At 44.1% G+C, this 18976-nt stretch overlaps 1 protein-coding gene across 1 annotated transcript in view; it reads left to right on the top strand.

The window, feature by feature from the left end:
* The window catches only part of LOC129541572 (myomegalin-like), a 45867-nt gene extending 29206 nt beyond the window's left edge, over positions 1–16661 (top strand). Inside the window, 9 exon segments of the mRNA XM_088835009.1 lie at positions 470–682; positions 1277–1401; positions 9607–9846; positions 11211–11327; positions 11886–12112; positions 13214–13357; positions 14441–14579; positions 14878–14924; positions 16572–16661. Coding sequence (XP_088691135.1) covers positions 470–682; positions 1277–1401; positions 9607–9846; positions 11211–11327; positions 11886–12112; positions 13214–13357; positions 14441–14579; positions 14878–14924; positions 16572–16661 — 1342 coding nt within the window.
* The last annotated feature ends 2315 nt before the right edge of the window (positions 16662–18976 follow it).

Raw genomic sequence — 18976 nt, 5'->3', positions numbered from 1 at the left:
TGAGTTAATGAAATCAATGTATTTTCAATCACAAATTATTTTTATTTACAAATATTTATTGAATATGCAAACAGACAAAGAATAGTCACTAAAAGGATTAAGCCCAGAATGAAATAATGCTTGTAGGAAAGGAAAAAGACATTAAGAGAGGTTTCTACATAAGCCTCTTGATCATTGGCAAAACTCACGAGTGGATTATTGCATAGAGGGTATGTGAGTACTTAGAAAATAGAGTTAGGAAGCAAGAGTGTGTTCCCTAAAACCAAGGTGGGCCATACTGAATCACAGCAGCAACCTCTTTCTGCAGAGAAAGAGGCTCCCACTCCTTGGAGCATGTGGGTGTAACAGCAGACACTGGCTTTGCCTCTCAGGCCGCATAAGCTGGCCTTCCTTTCACCTTAGTTCTGTTTGTCTGGATGAATGTGCTTGGGCTTAATCTTCCTGCTGACCTTTGACCCTATGATATAAGTACTCCTGTGTCCTGCTTACCAGAGCACTCCCAGGAAACAGAATGCCTGAGGGAGGCTCTACTGACCTCTCGATCCCGCCTTCAAGAGCTGGAAATGGAGCTGGAGCACCAAAAGGTGGACCGGCAGCAGCTACTGGAAGACCTGAAGGAGAAGCAGCAGGAGATCTTGCATTTCCAGGAGGAACGCCTGTCTCTTCAGGAGAAAGACTCCAGGTTAGAGGGAGCCCGTTGAAAAGGAAGATGGTTGTATTTTCAGATTTAGAAAAAGGGATATTGGCAAGTCAGTGAATGGTCCTTTTTGGAAACCTTGATATCCCCTCTGCTATTTCAGATTTATGGGTAACTTTGAACAGAAGGAAGGACTTCTCTAGGAATGACTTTTTCACTCCAAAGTTGAGAGAGTAAAACCCTCTTATGTAAGGCTTCAGCATATCAGATTCTGGAGAAAGTCCTTCCAGTGAGTTTTAGGATATGAGTCCCATCATAACCTAGGAGGTCGACATCAGCCTTGATGCTGCTTCCCAGCATAAACCCTGTAATAATTGCTGGACAACATGACAAGACCCTGTGGGGCAGCAAGAACACCAGGTGGTGTGTCCCAGGTGTGATGGCTAACCGCACAGCTCTAAGCAAAGGGACGTGACCTCCTGAGCCTCTCTCACCACATCTGTGGAATAAAGGCAGCGGTCTTCATGACACCTCAGGAGACATCCAGGGCTAAAATTCTCTGATGCAAAAGTTGGCTCAGAGCCTCTTGCCCTGATAGGAAGCCACCTGCTCAGTGGACCCTTACTTCTCCCTTGCCAGGCTGCAGCATAAGCTGGCCCTCCTGCAGCAACAGTGCGAAGAGAAACAGCAGCTTTTCCAGTCCCTCCAGTCAGAGCTACAGATCTATGAGGCACTTTATGGCGACTCCAAGAAGGACCTGAAAGGTATGGTTTCCCTTCTTCCCCACCCTGTGGGCTTCTTGTTCTTGCTAAAGCTTCCGGTGAAGTCTTTACCTTGGAGTTCTGGAGATCTTGGAAACTTACTTTGTTCTATCTGAGAAAAAGCCTCAGTCATTGAGGATCCCAATAAGAAGGGGGGAATGCTCACATACAAAGCCCAGATGCTGGTTACAAGAGCAAGGTTTAGCCTACAGATCCTTAAAAATAGGCTACAAGAGTCAAACTTCACCTACCTGGATGGTCTGAGACAAGTTAATCAAAGTTAGATTATGCAGTGATTTTAAAAAAATGCAAAGAACCATTCTGGTGGTGTCATCATTTGAAAACGTCTCAGATGTGAATTCTGATCACCCATGCAGCAATTGTTGCAGACAACCAGCTCCCACACTGACCTTTCCCCAAGTGACAAAGAAGTTTTCTTTAAAGACATTTTATTCTGGGTATAATTAATTTATCAGAAAAATAATTTGCAGATATTTCTCTAAGTCCTTTTAGTGTCTTTGGAAGTCAGCACTTTTTAGATTCTATTGAACATCAAATTTTTTTCTTGTATTGTTTGTTCTTTACTTTATGTCCTAGCGAAGAAAGCTTTGTCTATCTCAAGATCATAAAGATTTCCTTGTATTTTTCTTCCTGAAGTTTTATAGTTTTTGCTCTTACGTTTAGGCTTGTGTTTCATTTTCAATTAATTTTGTATATGATGTGACAGAAAGGTTAAAGTTCTTTTTTCCCCATATTGATATCCAGTTTTTCCAGCACCATTTGTTACAAAGAATGTCCTTGTCCCATTTAATTACCTTGGCAACTTTGTTGACAATCAATTGACCATAATTTGTTAGTAATATTTTGTAATTTTTGGTATTTTCATCTTTCATATTTTAACTTTTACATAAATATTTCTCATGTGTGGGATAACATTTTCATTTCAACTGCCAAGTGATTTTTTTGCTAGGATATAGAAACACAATTGATTTTTCATCACCACGACCATCCTCAAATTGCTTGGCATCTCCATTGAAAAACAACTGCCGAGGCAAAAAATCACTTGCCAATATATGTGTGAGTCTATTTCTGAATTCTTCACTCTTTTCCATTAATCAATATGTCCATTCTTCCACCAATAACAAACTGTCTTCATTGTTAGAGTTTTATAGTAAGATCTGAATTTGTCTGGGTAAGTCTTCACACTTTGTTATTTTTGTTTCTCTTTTAAAATTAAAAAAAAAGTATCGGAGTATATTTGATACACAATGTGTTAGTTTCAGGTGTACAGAAAAGTGATATAGTTATATATAGACATATATCCATTCATTTTCAGAATCTTTTCCCATATAGGTTATTACAGAGGATGTTTATGTTAATACCAACCTCCTAATTTATCCCTCCCCCCACCTTTACCTTTTGGTAACCAGAAGTTTGTTTTCTAGGTCTGTGAGTCAGTTTCTCTTTGTAAATAAGTTCATTTGTATTCATTTTTTAAGATTCCATATATAAGTGACATTATATTTGTGTTTTCTGTCTGATTGATTTCACTTAGTATGATAATCTCTAGGTCCACCCATGTTGCTGCAAATGGCATTATCTCATTCTTTTTTATGGCTAAGCAATACTTTGGCCACCTCATGCGACGAGTTGACTCACTGGAAAAGAGTCTGATGCTAGGAAGGATTGGGGGTGGGTGGAGACGGGGATGACAAAGAATGAGATAGTGGATGGCATCACCAACTCGATGGACGTGAGTTTGAGTGAACTCCGGGAGTTGGTGATGAATAGGGAGGCCTGGCGTGCTGTGATTCATGGGGTCACAAAGAGTCAGACACGACTGAGCGACCGAACTGAACTGAATAGCCCATTGTATACATGCACCATATCTCCTTTAATCATTCATCAGTGGACATTTAGGTTGCTTCCATGTCTTGGCTATTGTAAGCAGTACTGCTGTGAACATTGGGGCACAAGGATCTTTTCCAAGCATGGTTTTCTTCAGATTTATGCTCAGGAGTGGAATTGGTGGATCATATGGTAGCTCTATTTTTAGTTTTTTAAGGAACCTCCATACTGTTCTCCCTGTGTCTACACTAAATTCCCACCAACAGGATAGGAAGGTTCCCTTTTCTCCACAACCAACCTAGCATTTATTGTTTGAAGATATTTTGATGATGGCCATTCTGGCCAGTGTAAGGTAATACCTCATTGTAGTTTTGATTTGCATTTCTCTAATAATTAGCCATATTAAGCATCTTTTCATGTGGTTTATCACCATCTGAAATGTCCTCTTTGGAGAATGTCTATTTAGATCTTCTGTTTTTTGATTGGGTTGTTTGTTTCTTTGATATTGAGCTGCAACAGCTGTTTGTATAATTTGGAGATTAATCCCTTGTCAATCAGTTGATTGCAAATATTTTCTCCCATGCTGTGGGTTGTCTTTTCATTTTGTTGATGGTTTCCTTTGCTGTGCAAAAGCTTGTTAAGTTTAATTAGGTCCCATTTGTTTCTTTCCATTTTTATTTCTTTAATCTAGGAGATAGATCCAAAAAGAACTTGATGAGATTTATGTCAAAGGGTGTTCTGCTTAGGTTTCCCTCTAAGAGTTGTATAGTATCCAGTCTTACATCTAGATCTTTAATCCATTTTGAGTTTGTTTCTGTGTATGGTGTTAGAAATGTTCTAATTTCATTCATTTACATGTAACCGTCCAGTTTTCCCCACATCACTTATTGAAGAGACTGCCTTATATACATTGTAGAGTCTTGCCTCCATTGTTGTTGATTAATTAATCATGGGTGCATGTGTTTATTTCTGGGGTTTCTAGCCTGTTCTATTGATCTTTGTGTCAGTACCATACTGCTTTGATTACTGTATCTTTGTACTGTAGTCTGAAATCAGGGAGCCTGATTCCTTCAGCTTCATTTTTCTGTTAAGATTGCTTTGGCTATTTGCGCTCTTTTGTGTTGCTATACAAATTTTAAGATTTCTGTCCTAGATCTGCAAAAAATTCCATTGGTAATTTGATAGGGGTTGCATCAAATCTGTAGATTGCCTTGGGTAGTGTAGTCATTTTAACAATATTGATTCTTCCAATCCAAGAACATGGTATATCTGTCAACCTGTTTGTGTCATGTTCGATTTCTTTCACCAGCATCTTATAGTTTTCAGAAGATAGGTCTTTAGCCTCCTTAGGTAGGTTTACACCTAGATATTTTATTCTTTTTGATATGATGGTAAATGAGATTGTTTCCTTAATATCACTTCCTGACCTTTTGTTGTTAGTATATAGAATTGCAAGATATTTCTGTGTATTAATTTTGTATCCTGCAACTTTACCAAATTCATTGATCAGCTCTAGTAGTTTTCTGGTAGCATCTTTAGGATTTTCTAAGTTTAGAATAACCAGTCCATCCTAAAGGAGATCAGGCCTGGGTATTCATTGGAAGGACTGATGTTGAAGCTGAAACTCCAATACTTTGGCCACCTGATGCGAAGAGCTGACTCATTTGAAAAGACCCTGATGCTGGGAAATATTGAGAGCAGGAGGAGAAGGGAATGACAGAGGATGAGATGGTTGGATGGCATCACCGACTCAATAGACATGGGTTTGGGTGGACTTCAGGAGTTGGTGATGGACAGGGAGGCCTGGCGTGCTGCGGTTCATGGGGTCACAAAGAGTCAGACGTGAGTGAGCAACTGAACTGAACTGAATCATATTGGGCTTCCCAACATGGTAAAGAACCCACTTGCCAATGCACTAGACATAGGTTTGACCCCTGGGTCAGGAAGGATCCCCTGGAGAAGGAATTGGCAACCTACTACAGTAGGAAATCCCATGGACAGAGGAGACTGGTGGGCTAGAGTCCATGGGGTCACAGAAGAGTCGGACACAACTTAGCAACTAAACAACAACAATCATGTCATCTGTGAATAGTGACAGTTTTACTTCTTTTCCAATCTGGATTCCTCTTACTTCTTTTTGTTTTCTGAGTACCATGGCTAGGACTTCCAAAACTATGTTGAACAAAAGTGGCAAGAGTGAACATCCTTATCTTGTTACTGATCTTAGAGGAAATACTTTCTTTTTCAGCTTTTCACTGTTGAGTATGATGTTAGCTGTGGGTTTGTCACATATGACCTTTATTATGTTGAGAAAGGTTCCCTCTGTACCCACTTTCTGGAGAGTTTTTATCATGAATGGCTGTTGGATTTTGTCAAAAGCTTTTTCTGCATCTATTAAGATGATCATGTGATTTATGTTCTTCTATTTGTTAATGTGGTTTATCACACTGATTGATTTGCGGATATTGAAAAATCTTTGCATCCCTGGGATAAAGCCCAATTGATCATAGTATATGATCCTTTTAATGTATTGTTGGATTCAGTTTACTAGTATTTTGTTGTGTCATGTTCATCAGTGATATTGGCCTGTAATTTTCTTTTTTTGTGTGGCATCTTTTTCTGGTTTTGTATCAGAGTAATGGTGACCTCTTAGAATGAGTTTGGGAGTGTTCCTTCCTCTGTAATATTTTGAAATGTTTCAGAAGGATAGGTATTAACTGTTCTCTAAATAGAATTTGCCTGTGAAGCCATCTGGTCCTGGGCTTTTATTTGTTGGAAGTGTCTTAATTACAGTTTCAGGTTTAGTAATTGTGATTGGTCTATTTATATTTTCTATTTCTCCCTGGCTCAGTTTTGGGGGATTGTACATTTCTAAGAATTTGTCCATTTCTTATAGGTTGTCCATTTTATTGGCATGCAGTTGCTTGTGGGAGTCTCTTATGATCCTTTGTATTTCTGTGGTTCTATTGTAACTTCTTTTTCATTTCTAATTGTATTGATTTGAGCCTTCTCTTTTCTTCTGATGAATCTGGCTAAAGGTTTATCTATTTTGTCTATCTTTTCAAAGAGCAAGGTTTTAATATCATTGATCTTTTGTTTTGCTTTGTCTCTATTTCATTTATTTATGTTCTGATCTTTGAATTTTTTCCTTCTGCTACCCTTGGATTTTGTTTGTTCTTCTTTCTTTAGTTGCTTTAGTTATAAGATTAGGTTGTCGGAGATGTTTCTTGTTTTCTTCAGTTCAGTTCAGTCGCTCAGTCGTGTCCGACTCTCTGCGACCCCATGAATTACAGCATGCCAGGCCTCCCTGTCCATCACCAACTCCCGGAGTACACTCAAACTCATGTCCACAGAGTCGGTGATGCCATCCAGCCATCTCATTCTCCGTCGTCCCCTTCTCCTCCCGCCCCCAACCTTTCCCAGCATCAGAGTCTTTTCCAGTGAGTCAACTCGTCGCATGAGGTGGCCAAAGTATTGCAGTTTCAGCTTTAGCATCAGTCCCTCCAATGAACACCCAGGATTGATCTCCTTTAGAATGATTTATTGCTGTGTTCCATAGGTTTTGGATCATCATGTTTTCATTTGTTTCTAGGTATTTTTTAAATTTCCTCTTTGATTTCTTCAATGATCCATTGGTTATATAGAAGCATATTATTTTTCTTCACGTTTGTGGTTTTTTTTTTTTTATAGTTTTCTTATAGTTTATTTCTAATCTCATAGTGTGTGGTCAGAAAAGGTGCCTGCTATGATTTCAATTCTCTTAAATTTCTCAAGGCTGGCTTTCTGGCCCAGCATATGGTCAATCCCGGAGAATGTTCCATATGTAATTGAAAAGAATGTATCATCTGCTGCTTTTGGATGGAATGCTGTAAACATATCAATTAACTCCATCTGGTTTAATGTTTCACTTAAGGCTCTTGTTTTCTTACTGATTTTCTGTTTGGCTAATCTGTCCATTGATGTAAGTGGGGTATTAAAGTTCTCCACTATTACTGTGTTACTGTCAATTTCTCCTTCCATGGCTCATAGAATTTGCCTTATATATTGAGGTGCTCATGTGTTGGGTGCATTTACATTTACCACTGTTATATCTTCTTCCTGGATTGCTCTTGTGGTCATTATGCATTGTCCTTCTGTGTCTCTTGTCATATATTTATTTTAAAGTTTATTTTGTCTAATACGAGTATTGCTACTCCAGCTTTCTTTTGATTTCCATTTGCATCGAGCATCTTTTTCCATTCCCTTTCTTTCAGTCAGTATGTCTCTAGTTCTTAAGGGGGTCTCTAGTAGACAGCATATATATGTGTCTTTTTGTATCCATTCAGTCAGTCAATGTCTTTGATTACAGCATTTAATCCATTTTCACTTAAGGTAACTACTGATACATATGTTCTTATTGCCATTTCGTTAATTGCTTTAGATTTATTTTTGTAGGTCTTTTTTCCTCCATTCCTCTTATATTCTCTTTTCTTGTGGTTTGATGACTGTCTTCAATGTTGTGTTTGGGTTGTTTACCTTTTTGTGTGTATCAATTGTAGATTTTTGTTTTGTGGTTACCATGAGGTTTTGACATAGCAGTCTATATATAAACAAGATTGTTTTAAATTGTCCATCTCTTACTTTCAGATGAATTTCCAATAGCCCGCTTTTATACTCTGCACTTCTCATGATTATTGATTTTGATACCGTATTTGTGTGTGGATAACTCTGCTTTTGAACTGTGGTGTTGGAGAAGACTCTTGAGAGTCCCTTGTACTGCAAGGAGATCCAACCAGTCCATTCTGGAGGAGATCAATCCTGGATGTTCATTGGAGGGACTGATGCTAAAGCTGAAACTGCAATACTTTGGCCACCTCATGCGATGAGTTGACTCACTGGAAAAGACTCTGATGCTGGGAAAGGTTGGGGGCGGGAGGAGAAGGGGACGACGGAGAATGAGATGGCTGGATGGCATCACGGACTCTGTGGACATGAGTTTGAGTGAACTCCGGGAGTTGGTGATGGACAGGGAGGCCTGGCGTGCTGTGATTCATGGGGTCGCGGAGAGTCGGACACGACTGAGCGACTGAACTGAACTGAACTGAACTGAACTGAACTCTCTACCTTTACAGTATGTTTACCTTTACAATATGTTTGCCTTGCCAATAAGCTTTCCCATTTGTAATTTTGTTTCTAGTGGTCTTTACTTTTCTGCCTTGAGAAATTTCCTTAGCATTTGTTGCAAAGCTGGTTTGGTGGTGCTGAATTCTCTCAGCTTCTGCTTGTCTGTAAAGCTTTTGATTTCTTCATCTGAACAAGAGTTTTTCTGAGTAGACTATTCCTGGTTATAGGTTTTTCCCTTTCATTACTTTAAATATATCATGCCACTCCCTTCTGGCCTGCAGAGTTTCTGCCAGAAATATCAGTTGATAACCTTATGGTGATTTGCTTGTATGTTATTTTTTGCTTTTCTGTTCTTGCTTTTAATATTTTCTCTTTGTCTTTTATTTTTCCCAATTTGACTAATACATGTCTCAGAGTGTTCCTCCTTGGGTTTATCCTGTACAGGACTGTCTTCACTTTCTTGACTTGAGCAACTGTTTCCTACCACACATTAAGAGGGTTTTCAGCTATTATCTCTTCAAATATTATCTCAGGCTCTTTCTCTTTTCTCCTTCTGGGACCCCTATAATACAAATGTTGGTACATTTAATGTCCCAGAAGTCTCTTAAAGTATCCTAATTTTTTTCTTTTTAAAAAGAAAAATTTGAATGTATTTTATTAAGACTAGTTTTGAATGGAAAAACATAGCAAAAATAGTGCCTTTGGCATCTTACTTGAAGCTTTCTGTTCCATTCTATTCCCTCATCTCCCTCTTTCATTTTATGTCAAGTTATAAACTTGGTTTCATGGTAATGAAAACTGATGCCTTCTTCTTCCTCTCCCCTTTGATTCCTGAATGTGGAGGTCATAATATCTCCCTCAGTCTGTGCACTTCTCCAGCTTAAAACTTATCTTCTGCCTTGAAAGACCCTGCTCTCTAGCCTGCAGGACTAAGGTTAATCAGGAGGAGAAATATTAGGTTTGACTTCATCTGCCAATCATGTGCCCTCTAGATGGACAAGGGTCATTTGAGTCTCAAGGAAATTCCAGGCTGGAGTGTGTACCATCTTAAGATATGCCAGTCCTCACCCAGGAAAAGTGGTATCCCCATCACGGCAGGGGGTGTAATGGTTCTAAGCAGGTTCTAAGCCACATTACTCCTGGGATTCTGAGATTACAGTGAGGTCTTTGGCAGAAAGGAACATCACAGAAGAGTGTTCTGACAGATGCTCGGAAACACTTGGTTCAGTGCCACCAGACCTCTCTCTCTCCTCTCAGCTTACACCTGGGATGCCTGTCACCAAGTCACTTTGAGCAGTGACTTGAGCCCCCTGGTTGCAGAGATCCAAGCTTTGCGAGGGCAGCTGGAGCAGAGCATTCAGGTGAACAACTCTCTGCGACTGCAGCCTGAACAGCAGTTGGATGGTGGTGCCAGCAAAGCCAGCCTCAGCTCCCCCTGCATTAGCCAGCAATTCCCCAACAACACTGACCCTGGAAACAAGCAGCCGTTCTTCCAAGGTAGGAAGGAAAAGGGAATCATGAAGCCCTCAGCCAATGGGAAAGTCCACAGGATGTGTGTGGTGGAAGGGACAATATTGCCTCTTCCACACTCCTTAGGGCCAGAGTGAAGTCAAAGATGCTTCAGTACAGCACCTTGAGGGCATGGAGTTTACGGTCAGATCCGGATTTTGAGTTTGCCACTTACATGTTGTTTGCCTTAGGTAATCTCCTCAAGTATTTAAGCCTCAGCTTCCTCATCTTTAACATGAGGATAATAATAATATAAACTATTATGTGGAGCATTAAATGAAATAATTTACAAGTGCCTGACACCATAGTGAAGTGAAAGTGAAGTCACTCAGTCGTGTGACTCTAAGCGACTCCATGGACTGCAGCCTTCCAGGCTCCTCTGCCCATGGGATTCTCCAGGCAAGAGTACTGGAGTGGGGTGCAGTACTCAAAACAATTAACAGCTGTATATGTTAATGCCTATTCCTTATGTTTGTGGAGTGTGTTAAAATTGACCATGTTTTCAAATAATTTTTCAAATAATTTCGTCAGAGCTAGTGCAGCATTTACCATCTCTGTATTTCACATGAGAAAATCTAGGCACTGAGACGAGTCACTGATATGCTGAGGTTTGTGGGAGTTAACAGGCCCGCCCAGGATTCAGAGAAGCTTTGATTTGCTGTGTTCCTGCCCCCTCGTTATGCTCTGTCTCCGTGTTGCTTCTCTTCCCTCTCAGGCTTTGCCCTCTCAGCGCCTCCCCACAGCAGCAGCCAGGACTCATCCCTGCCAGCTCAGTCACTCCTCCTCCTCATCACACAGCAGAGAGGCCTGAGCTAGAAATCCGGTTCTAAGCCACATTTGCCTGAGTAGGATCATATCAATCTCTTCTTGATAGTTTCCAGGATGCGGTCTGGTCTCTAATAGGGCATCTCAAACTCACCAAGGCTTATGTCTCCTATTCTTCTTATTCTAGTACATATTTTCTAGGACTGACTCATCAGAACAGTGATTAGAGTGCAGAGTTAAATCCCCATAAATCCACTCACTTCTTGATCAAATATTTTAACATATATACTGCATGTTTTATGCATATTTATATTTAGTTACAAAGCATTGTATTAGACATACTGCATACAATATTATATTCAAATCTGGGATTAGAAAAATACACCTAATAATTTTTTCAAACTACAAGTTTTTTTCTCGTGGAACAGCCTTCACATCTTATTTCAAAATAAGTGATGAGTTTGCTGTTGGTTTTGATTGTGGTATATGGGTGATGACAGTATGAGAGGAGAGTCATGGTACCTTAGACCTCCAGTGGAGTGGTGTGTTCCAGGGTTCATAAAGCTGTGGCTGTCTTTACTCCCTAGATTCGGTTGCCTCCCCTCCAGTTCGGGATGTGGGCATGAATTCTCCAGTTCTGGTCTTCCCCAGCTCCTCTTCTGCGGCTCCTGGCTCAGAGACCACAACCTTCAGTAGGACGAACGGTAAAAAGGGCAACCAAAAGACTCAGGGTCTGATGACGGAAAGTTATTAGTACAGTAACTTTTGGTTCTCTGTATACACATTATCTGAATTTAGAGATTTTTCTCTGCATGTCCCAAGGCCTTTAGCCCTACCATTACACCTCCTGTGGCTGCCTTTTTTTTCACTACTCTTCCTCCTATGGTTTTCCTATTGCTCTGGCATTGCTTCACTGTACTGGAACCTCTTCCTTCTTGAAAGTGCTCTCTGTATCCAGCTTAATTTCCTTGTCTGTGTCTTCTCAACCCCCAAATTAAAAAAAAAAAAAAAAACATTAATGTCTGTCCTGAATGTTTGTCAGTAAGGATAAAATTTACCTCCTGGTAATTTTATGATTATGAGATGCTGAGAAAGACTATAATAATATAGAACCGAGAATATGTATGGACTTCACAGGTGTGCTTTCCAAAACTGTTGATCTTGTTTCTGGCCTCTTTTACTATTTGATGTCCCTTTTGGATTGAACTGAGGGTGACTATGAATAACAGTGGGTTCTTTGCTGTTGTGGTTTTATTCTTCAGAGCTGGGTTTGGATGCTTCTCCAGTAACGAAGAAGCCTCCCAAGCTGGAAGGTGGTGCTACTGATGGCTCCTTTGCCAGTAAGCATGGCCGCCAGGTCATCGGCCACATTGATGACTATAGTGCCCTCAGAGAGCAGATTGGGGAAGGCAGACTGCTGGTCAAGAAGATAGTATCACTTGTGAGACCAGCCTGAAGCGTCTCTGGTCTCGAAGCCCCAGGCATAGAGGTAACCACATTTTAGCTCTTAGGTGCACCTTTTCCTTAAGCCCTTTCTTCTTTTGATTTTAGCTCCTTCTCCCACTATCTTTTTTCCTGCTGCATATCTCTCACCAGCTGAGGATGTATCTTCCATTTCCATCCAGCTAGGCCTTCTGTCTTCACCAGCTTGTTTCACGACAAGCTCTGTTCTGTTCCAGATGTAGCTGACTCTGTATTTCCCCTGAGAACCACAGAAAAGCATGTGCAGCACTGCCATCCTCATCAGCAGAGCATGTTAAGCATCAGCATCCTTGCAGTGCTGTTTGGTAGCTTATTATCTGCTAAAGTCACACTGGGATGTGATCATTTGTGGGCAGGATAAAATCACTTCATCAGTTGCCTGGGAATTGAGAATATTCATCCATAGGGGTCAGATGTGTGGAAAGGGTGAGGAGAGTGGCAGCCTTGGACTTCTCTGCTCAGACCGAGCAGGAGAGGAGAGCAGGCCACACGCTTCTCAGAGTCTTTCCCCAGGGAAGACCTAGGTACCAGCCGCTGTGCAGTCTGAGCTCCAGGAGCCCCGACACGTGAGAGGGAGGCCCACACCTGAGTCAACAAAGGCAACAAGGGGCTCCAGGCACAGTGCTGGCAGTGCCGTGGGTGTGACGGAGTGAACCCAGAAGAGGCGATTATCCCAGAAGGAAGGTGACAGGCTCATGGGGGTTAGGGCGCCATTGGGGGGTGTGCAGTTCTCTGGAAAGGAAAACATGCCAGGTAAAGGGAGCAGCTCTCAGTCCTTCCAGCTACAAATGGTGCAGCCCAATTGAAGCATAAGACCTGATTTGGGGAAGGGCAGTGGGTTTAGGGAAGGGCAGTGGAGGTGGGGGTACAGTGAAAAATAGGGACCTTAGAACTCCAGAGCACGAGGCAGGACTAAAGCTAAAAAGTGTGGAATCAGATGAACTCTCACAAAGTGGGAGGCCCTTGCTGAGTCAGAGAACCTCGGCTTCCAGGTTAGAAAAAGTCTCACAGGTTCAAGCAAGCCTGTGGCCGTACCTCGCTCACAAAGGAAGCCGAGGCCTGTGCTCTATGGCTCTAGGATGCCCATGGCCACCGCCCCCTTTCCCAGGTGATGGGCAGCGAAGGCATCCAGGAGCTGAAGAGCAGCGCCACCGCCCTGCACCACCGGCTGGAGGAGTCGGCCTCCCTCCTCACCATGTTCTGGCGAGCAGCCTTGCCAAGCTCCCCCGGCCCTGCGCTTGTGGGCAAAGTGGTAAGAAGTCAGCATCCTCTACCGGTTCTGCCCCCTGACTAGCCTTCTAACTCCTTGGCCTGCAGAGCCTGAAGATCAGGAGCAAAATGGGCAGTTGGGAGAAGGGGACCTGAGGCGTGTGTCCCTGGAGGGAGACCTCTCCTCCGTGGTGAGCGCTCTCTGTGCAGGTCTGAAAACATCCCTCTCCTCACAGCCTGAGCCCCAGGATAAGGAGCCAAACAGGAGAAGAAAATAACACAGAGGAGGCAGAGACATGAGAACCCTGGTGACCCACAAATGCTCCATCCCTTTAACTTTCTGAAGTTCAGCTGAGCTGAGTTCAAGGCCATTTGAAACAACAACGCCTGCTTTTCCATCCTGAGCCCACTCCCACTCACCCCCAAGTCCACACAGGCAGACAGGATCACAGAATGTCACCAGGAGTGGACCAGCCCTTTTTATCCACCCACTGAAATCCCAGAACAATTTCCACTTAAACCTGTGTCTCTGGGTCAAGCCTGATGAGAGTCAGTCTCCCCCAGGCGCTTTCAGATCTCAGGCCACTATGGTTGATGCTCTTGGTTTAGGTAGATTTCAAAATCCCTCCTAGGGTTCTCACTTCAGACTAGTATCAGTGATAACTTTAGGGGATCCAATCTTGCTAATTCCAAGGAGGAAGTATTTTGCCATCCTGAGGTTGGCAGATATATTTACAGACTTGTAGACTGTCTCAGGCCAGTCCTGTCTCCCCAGGCATAATATTCCTAATGACCGAGTTTTGATGTCCAAGTGATATACCTATGTCAGCACTAAATCAGAGCTCTTACTCACAGCTGGGAGTTTCAATGTGGCCTGGACTCAGGTTCTCTGCAGCAGTTGGAGTGTGGCCTGTGCTCGTTTGCACAGGGGCTTCCAGGTCCTCACTGTTCCCACCTCATGGCCCATCCTGAGCCATCACCTGCTGGAGGGTTTTAGAGGCAGGGAAGTCTGGTCCAGAAATACTTGAGAAGATTGTAGAATCCTAGTTGTAGTTGTAAAGAGCCACAAATCACAGGGTGCTTTAGGCCTTCTGACCACTGACAGAACACCTATCTTTCTTCCCAGGGAGAGTCCATGAAAAAGGAGCTTCTGGAACTGAGAACCAAACTATCCAAACAGGAGAGTCTCCTTCAGAGTACATCTGAGCGCCTGAAGACTGCCAACCAGCAGAAGGAGAGCATGGAGCAGTTCATCTTCAGCCAGTGTGGGTGCCCTGGGACAGGGAATGGGACAGGAAATTGGGGGGCCTTCCAGGCTCCCCACTTGTGCTGTGAATGGACAGTGATCAGATAGGCTAGGGGATGGGGGAGACTGATGTGACCTCCCTGAACCTCCTGTGCTATCAGTAATCATAGAGGCAGAGGAGGAGATGTGAGGGGTGAAGGGGAGCAGGAGAGCCCAGGCTGAGTGGCCAGAAAGACAAACTTTAGAACACACACACCCAAGACAGATGTGGACCCCGCTGGTAATTTCTGCCTTTGGGAACTGTTTTGATGTTTCAGTGACCAGGACACACGATGTTTTGAAGAAGGCAAGGACTAATTTGGAGGTAAGGAAACCACTGCACCGATCAGAGCAAACTGTCACTGTCTGTATCAGAATGCACAGGTGACTCCTGACCTGCGCTGACCTTCCAAGAGGAAATTTCTGGTCCACCTGTGAGAGCACGGGTTCTCAATGAACATCCCTCCAGATTCCATCCCCATCGGTCCTCCCACCCTAATCAGAAACCTCCCCTGACTTCTCAGTTCACTCTCACTTTGTCATCATCTTCTCTCTTGACCCCAGTTCTCTCTCCTTTATACCATGTCAGGACTGGGGAGAAATGCAGTTCAGTTGATTCTCAAGGTCAGAGGACATGTGGGGTCTGCCTCTGAATGAGCTTTCCAGTAAAGGAATCCTGAGGCCAGTCATGGGTTCCAGGGTTCCTATGTCACAATATGAAAAAATGATGGAATGATGCCACCTAACAAGTTGATTTCACTGCATACTATTGGGCTGAAAGCAGCAATTTGATTTTGACATATTTTTCTTTAGGAAACAACATAAAACAAAATCATTGGGTCTTATTGACCAAAAATAGAACTTGGTAATAAGGAAAAAAATGAAACTTAAAGGGAAAGATTATCCATAATGCAGGCATTCTCTACATTTATTTAAAACACCAATGCATTCTCTAGCAGCCACTTTGAAGAAAAACGTGAGGTGTTAGAAATGGCTTCAAAGTAAAAAACTAAGCCTTTTACCTTGGACTTTAAAGCTTTGCCATAATCAGTTGAGCCCATTCCTAGGAATGTTCCTAAATTGTAACCTAAAAAGATGTTGACGCCACAGTGTGAAAATGGGTTGGGCCATAATTTAACCCTGATTTTTTTTTCCTGCTAATTTCTTCTGATTCCTTTCTTTCCTGAGCCTTTTTAGAAGAACTCTTACAAGACTGCTTCTGTAAAGCCTTATTCCTGTCCCAGCAAAGGTAACCCAACAGCCTTTCATACTCACTGGCTTGGAGGTCTCCTTCCCACTTCTGCTAGGCCACTGGAAATGGACCAGGGCCCAAGTTCTAATCCCAGGCTTGTCACTAACTGGCTGTATGGCTTTGGCTGGCCCCAGTCTCTGTGAGACCACTGACCCTCATCTGGAAGAGGAGGCACTAGACTTAGATGATTTCTGAGGGCCCTGCTGACTTGCCCTCCCCCCACCCCATCTCCTCATCGAGTACACAGAACATAAACTTAACAAGGGGCCTGCCTCTCAAAATAGCCTCTCCTTACAACAGGCCACTTCTGTATGTGCCTGGTTCATGCTAAGCATATCTTTTCCTGGGAAATGACAAAAGTCATCCTCTTTCTCCCAAGCACACTGGAGAGCGAGCTGGCCCCTAAAGAGGGAGTGGTAGGGTCTGGCCACCAGGTGTGCAGTGGCTTCGAGCAGAGATCTGACCACAGGTGGCGTGGGAAGGTTTCACTCTAACCTGGTGGCACCAGTTGCTCCTCCAGACCTCAGCACCTCCCTTCAGCTCATCCTCTTGACAGGCTCTCACCATGATCCTGGCTTCATCCTCAGCCCTCTCTAGCCTCAGTTAGCCACCAGCAGGACCTGATAATGGACACTTACTTCCATTGTGTTCCTTTGGTCTCCAGGTGAAATCCCTAAGGGGCCTGCCATGCACTCCAGTCCTGTGACCCTTGCCTTCCAGGAGACATGCAAGAAGCGAAGCCACCAGAGGTCCTTAAAACAGCAGGAAGGATGGGCCTGCACCCTCTCTTCACAGCTCCCTGTCTGCTGAGGAGGATCTGGGCCCTCCTCCACACCTACTGGAGGGTCTGGAAGGAATCAGAGATATGGCCTCGTGGGCAGGGTGAAAGGCAGAAGGCCTTTCCTGCAGTTGAGGAATAACCAGCCATGGTCCCCTTGGCTCAGCACTAAGGAAAACGTGCCTAGTTAGTAGAGGACCTTGTGACACTGCTTCTGAACACCCTGTGGGCATGGGAGCCAGCCACAGACATTTCTAGACTCATCATCTGTCCTCAAAGGGTCAGCTCAGGGGAAACAGGACCTGCTTCCCCACAATGCACTGTGTGGTCCCCACATTGGAGCTCCTCGGCAGATCTGAAAGCACAAGACTGAGCAGCGGGGCCCTGCAGGACAGTGTGGGCAAGGGCCCGACTACCTGACCCAGGGCCCATGAACCTGGGTCACCGTGAGGCTGGGCGTCAGTCAACACTGCAGCACCTGAGTACTTTGAAACCATGTGGTGGGAGTGGTGACTCCCTTATGCCATCTCATGCTTAGCCCAGACTTCCTGTATTCTGTTGTGATCTCCAACAGCTGTACTGACTTTACATATACTGTCCCCTTTTATCATCCCAACTGCTCTCTGGGAACTAGGGACTAATGGCCACAGCGAGCCCACTGAAAGTCTTGTGTAAAGCAAACGGGTGATCATTTTTAAGTGACGTGCAAGAGGCCCCCAGTTGTGCTTGTGCTGAAGCCTAGTCTGTGTCTTCACAGAAGTGCTTTAGAAAGTGTGTATGTGTGTATAAATGTATGATATCTATTCATACATGTTGCCAGAGTGACATGTGGAAGGCTGACATAACTGGTGGACAGGGTCAGTGAGAGGAAATGACACCGTCTTTTTGGTGGCTATTACAGCAAAATATGTATTAAAAATATAGTTTTCTTTGCCTGCTTAGTTTCCAGTTTCTATACCAGCCTGCAGGGTGAGTGTGTAAGAATAAGAAAGACAAACTATCACTAAAAAGCTCAGCATCTGAAGCAGAATCAAGATGCTGTAGTAGCTGGTATGGAGATCCCCTCCCCCACAAACACATCAAAAACAAATTCACATGTGGGACACTTCTTAATGGAAATGAACTGGAAAGTAGCATAACTCCTGAAAACCAAAGCTGCAAGAAGGATCTACACATAACTCGGTAGGATGGGAAAGAAAAGAATCAGGTCGGGCCCTGGGCCCCTGGGAGGGATCCGCAAAGAGAAGGTCCACAAGGGTAGACCCCGGCCCTGGAGTGAGCAGATCAAGTCACAATTTGGGCATCCCAGTCCCGGGGTCCTGCAAGGAGTGGCCCAGCCCCCTTGCCTCCTGGGAAGTCTGAGACAGAAGGTTTGGAGAAGTCTAGACTCTACTCATCAGGAGCACATCCTGGGTTGCTGACAAACAGGGTGGAGAGTCGTGCACTGTGAGCAGCCTCCCTGCTGTATTTCCCAAACCAAAGGGGCCAATGCCCTGGCTCCACTCACTCCACACCACAGTCTGGCACAAGATCTTGGCAGAGACTCGATCTAGCTTTGCAGAGACAGACCAGGACAGCTGGGGGGTAATCCCGGAATAGCCTCAGACATCACAGTCAGCGAGGGCTCAGAGCAACAGGTGCAGATGCAGCAAGCATTAGTGTGTGCACAGGGCGCCACAACAGGAGCGTGCGAGGGCCAAGGGATGATTCCTGAGCAGACAGGCCCCGAGACAGGGCGTGACCTAACTAGGCAGAGACAGCCCAGAGGCCCTGGGGTGCGGTCCAGCTGGGGCTTCGATGGCCATCACGAACACACCACACTATGTATGTAGGGGTTTGTCTTCCAGCTTAGCACTAGATCGGGCAGACACGTCCTGGGTGAGGTCTGCCACAGAGGCAACCCAGATCTCAGGCAGCAGTGCAGCCACCTCAATCCTTGCAGCCACAACCCCCAACCTCCAGCCCCAGCCCACTCCACACCACAGCCTTATACTAGACCTGAGACAAACGATAGGGACATAAGCTTGGGCTGACCCTGAGTGGAGCTGCAGATGTATATCCTGTGTGAGTACATGGCCCTCACTTGCTTCACCACTCACTTCCTTTGGGGCAGGGCATGCACTCAAGGGCAAAAGCCTGATTAAACCCAACCCTCAAGGCTTCTACTCCAACACTGGGGAACACACCCTGCCCTGAGACAGCCATGATACAGATGAGAGAGGAAGACCACCTCACATCCAGCACAGGCTTTCGATACTCCACCACCAGTCACACCCCACTATCGAGGGGATAATGATCAGCACAAACTGAGGAAAGACATGACTGGCATCCATCTGAAACCAGCCCT

The sequence above is a fragment of the Moschus berezovskii genome, chromosome 4 (genome assembly GCF_049115385.1).
Source record: "Moschus berezovskii isolate FMDL1 chromosome 4, NW_MosBer_1.0, whole genome shotgun sequence".
NCBI classification, from domain to species: domain Eukaryota; kingdom Metazoa; phylum Chordata; class Mammalia; order Artiodactyla; family Moschidae; genus Moschus; species Moschus berezovskii.
This window is presented reverse-complemented; position numbering and strand designations above follow the sequence as displayed.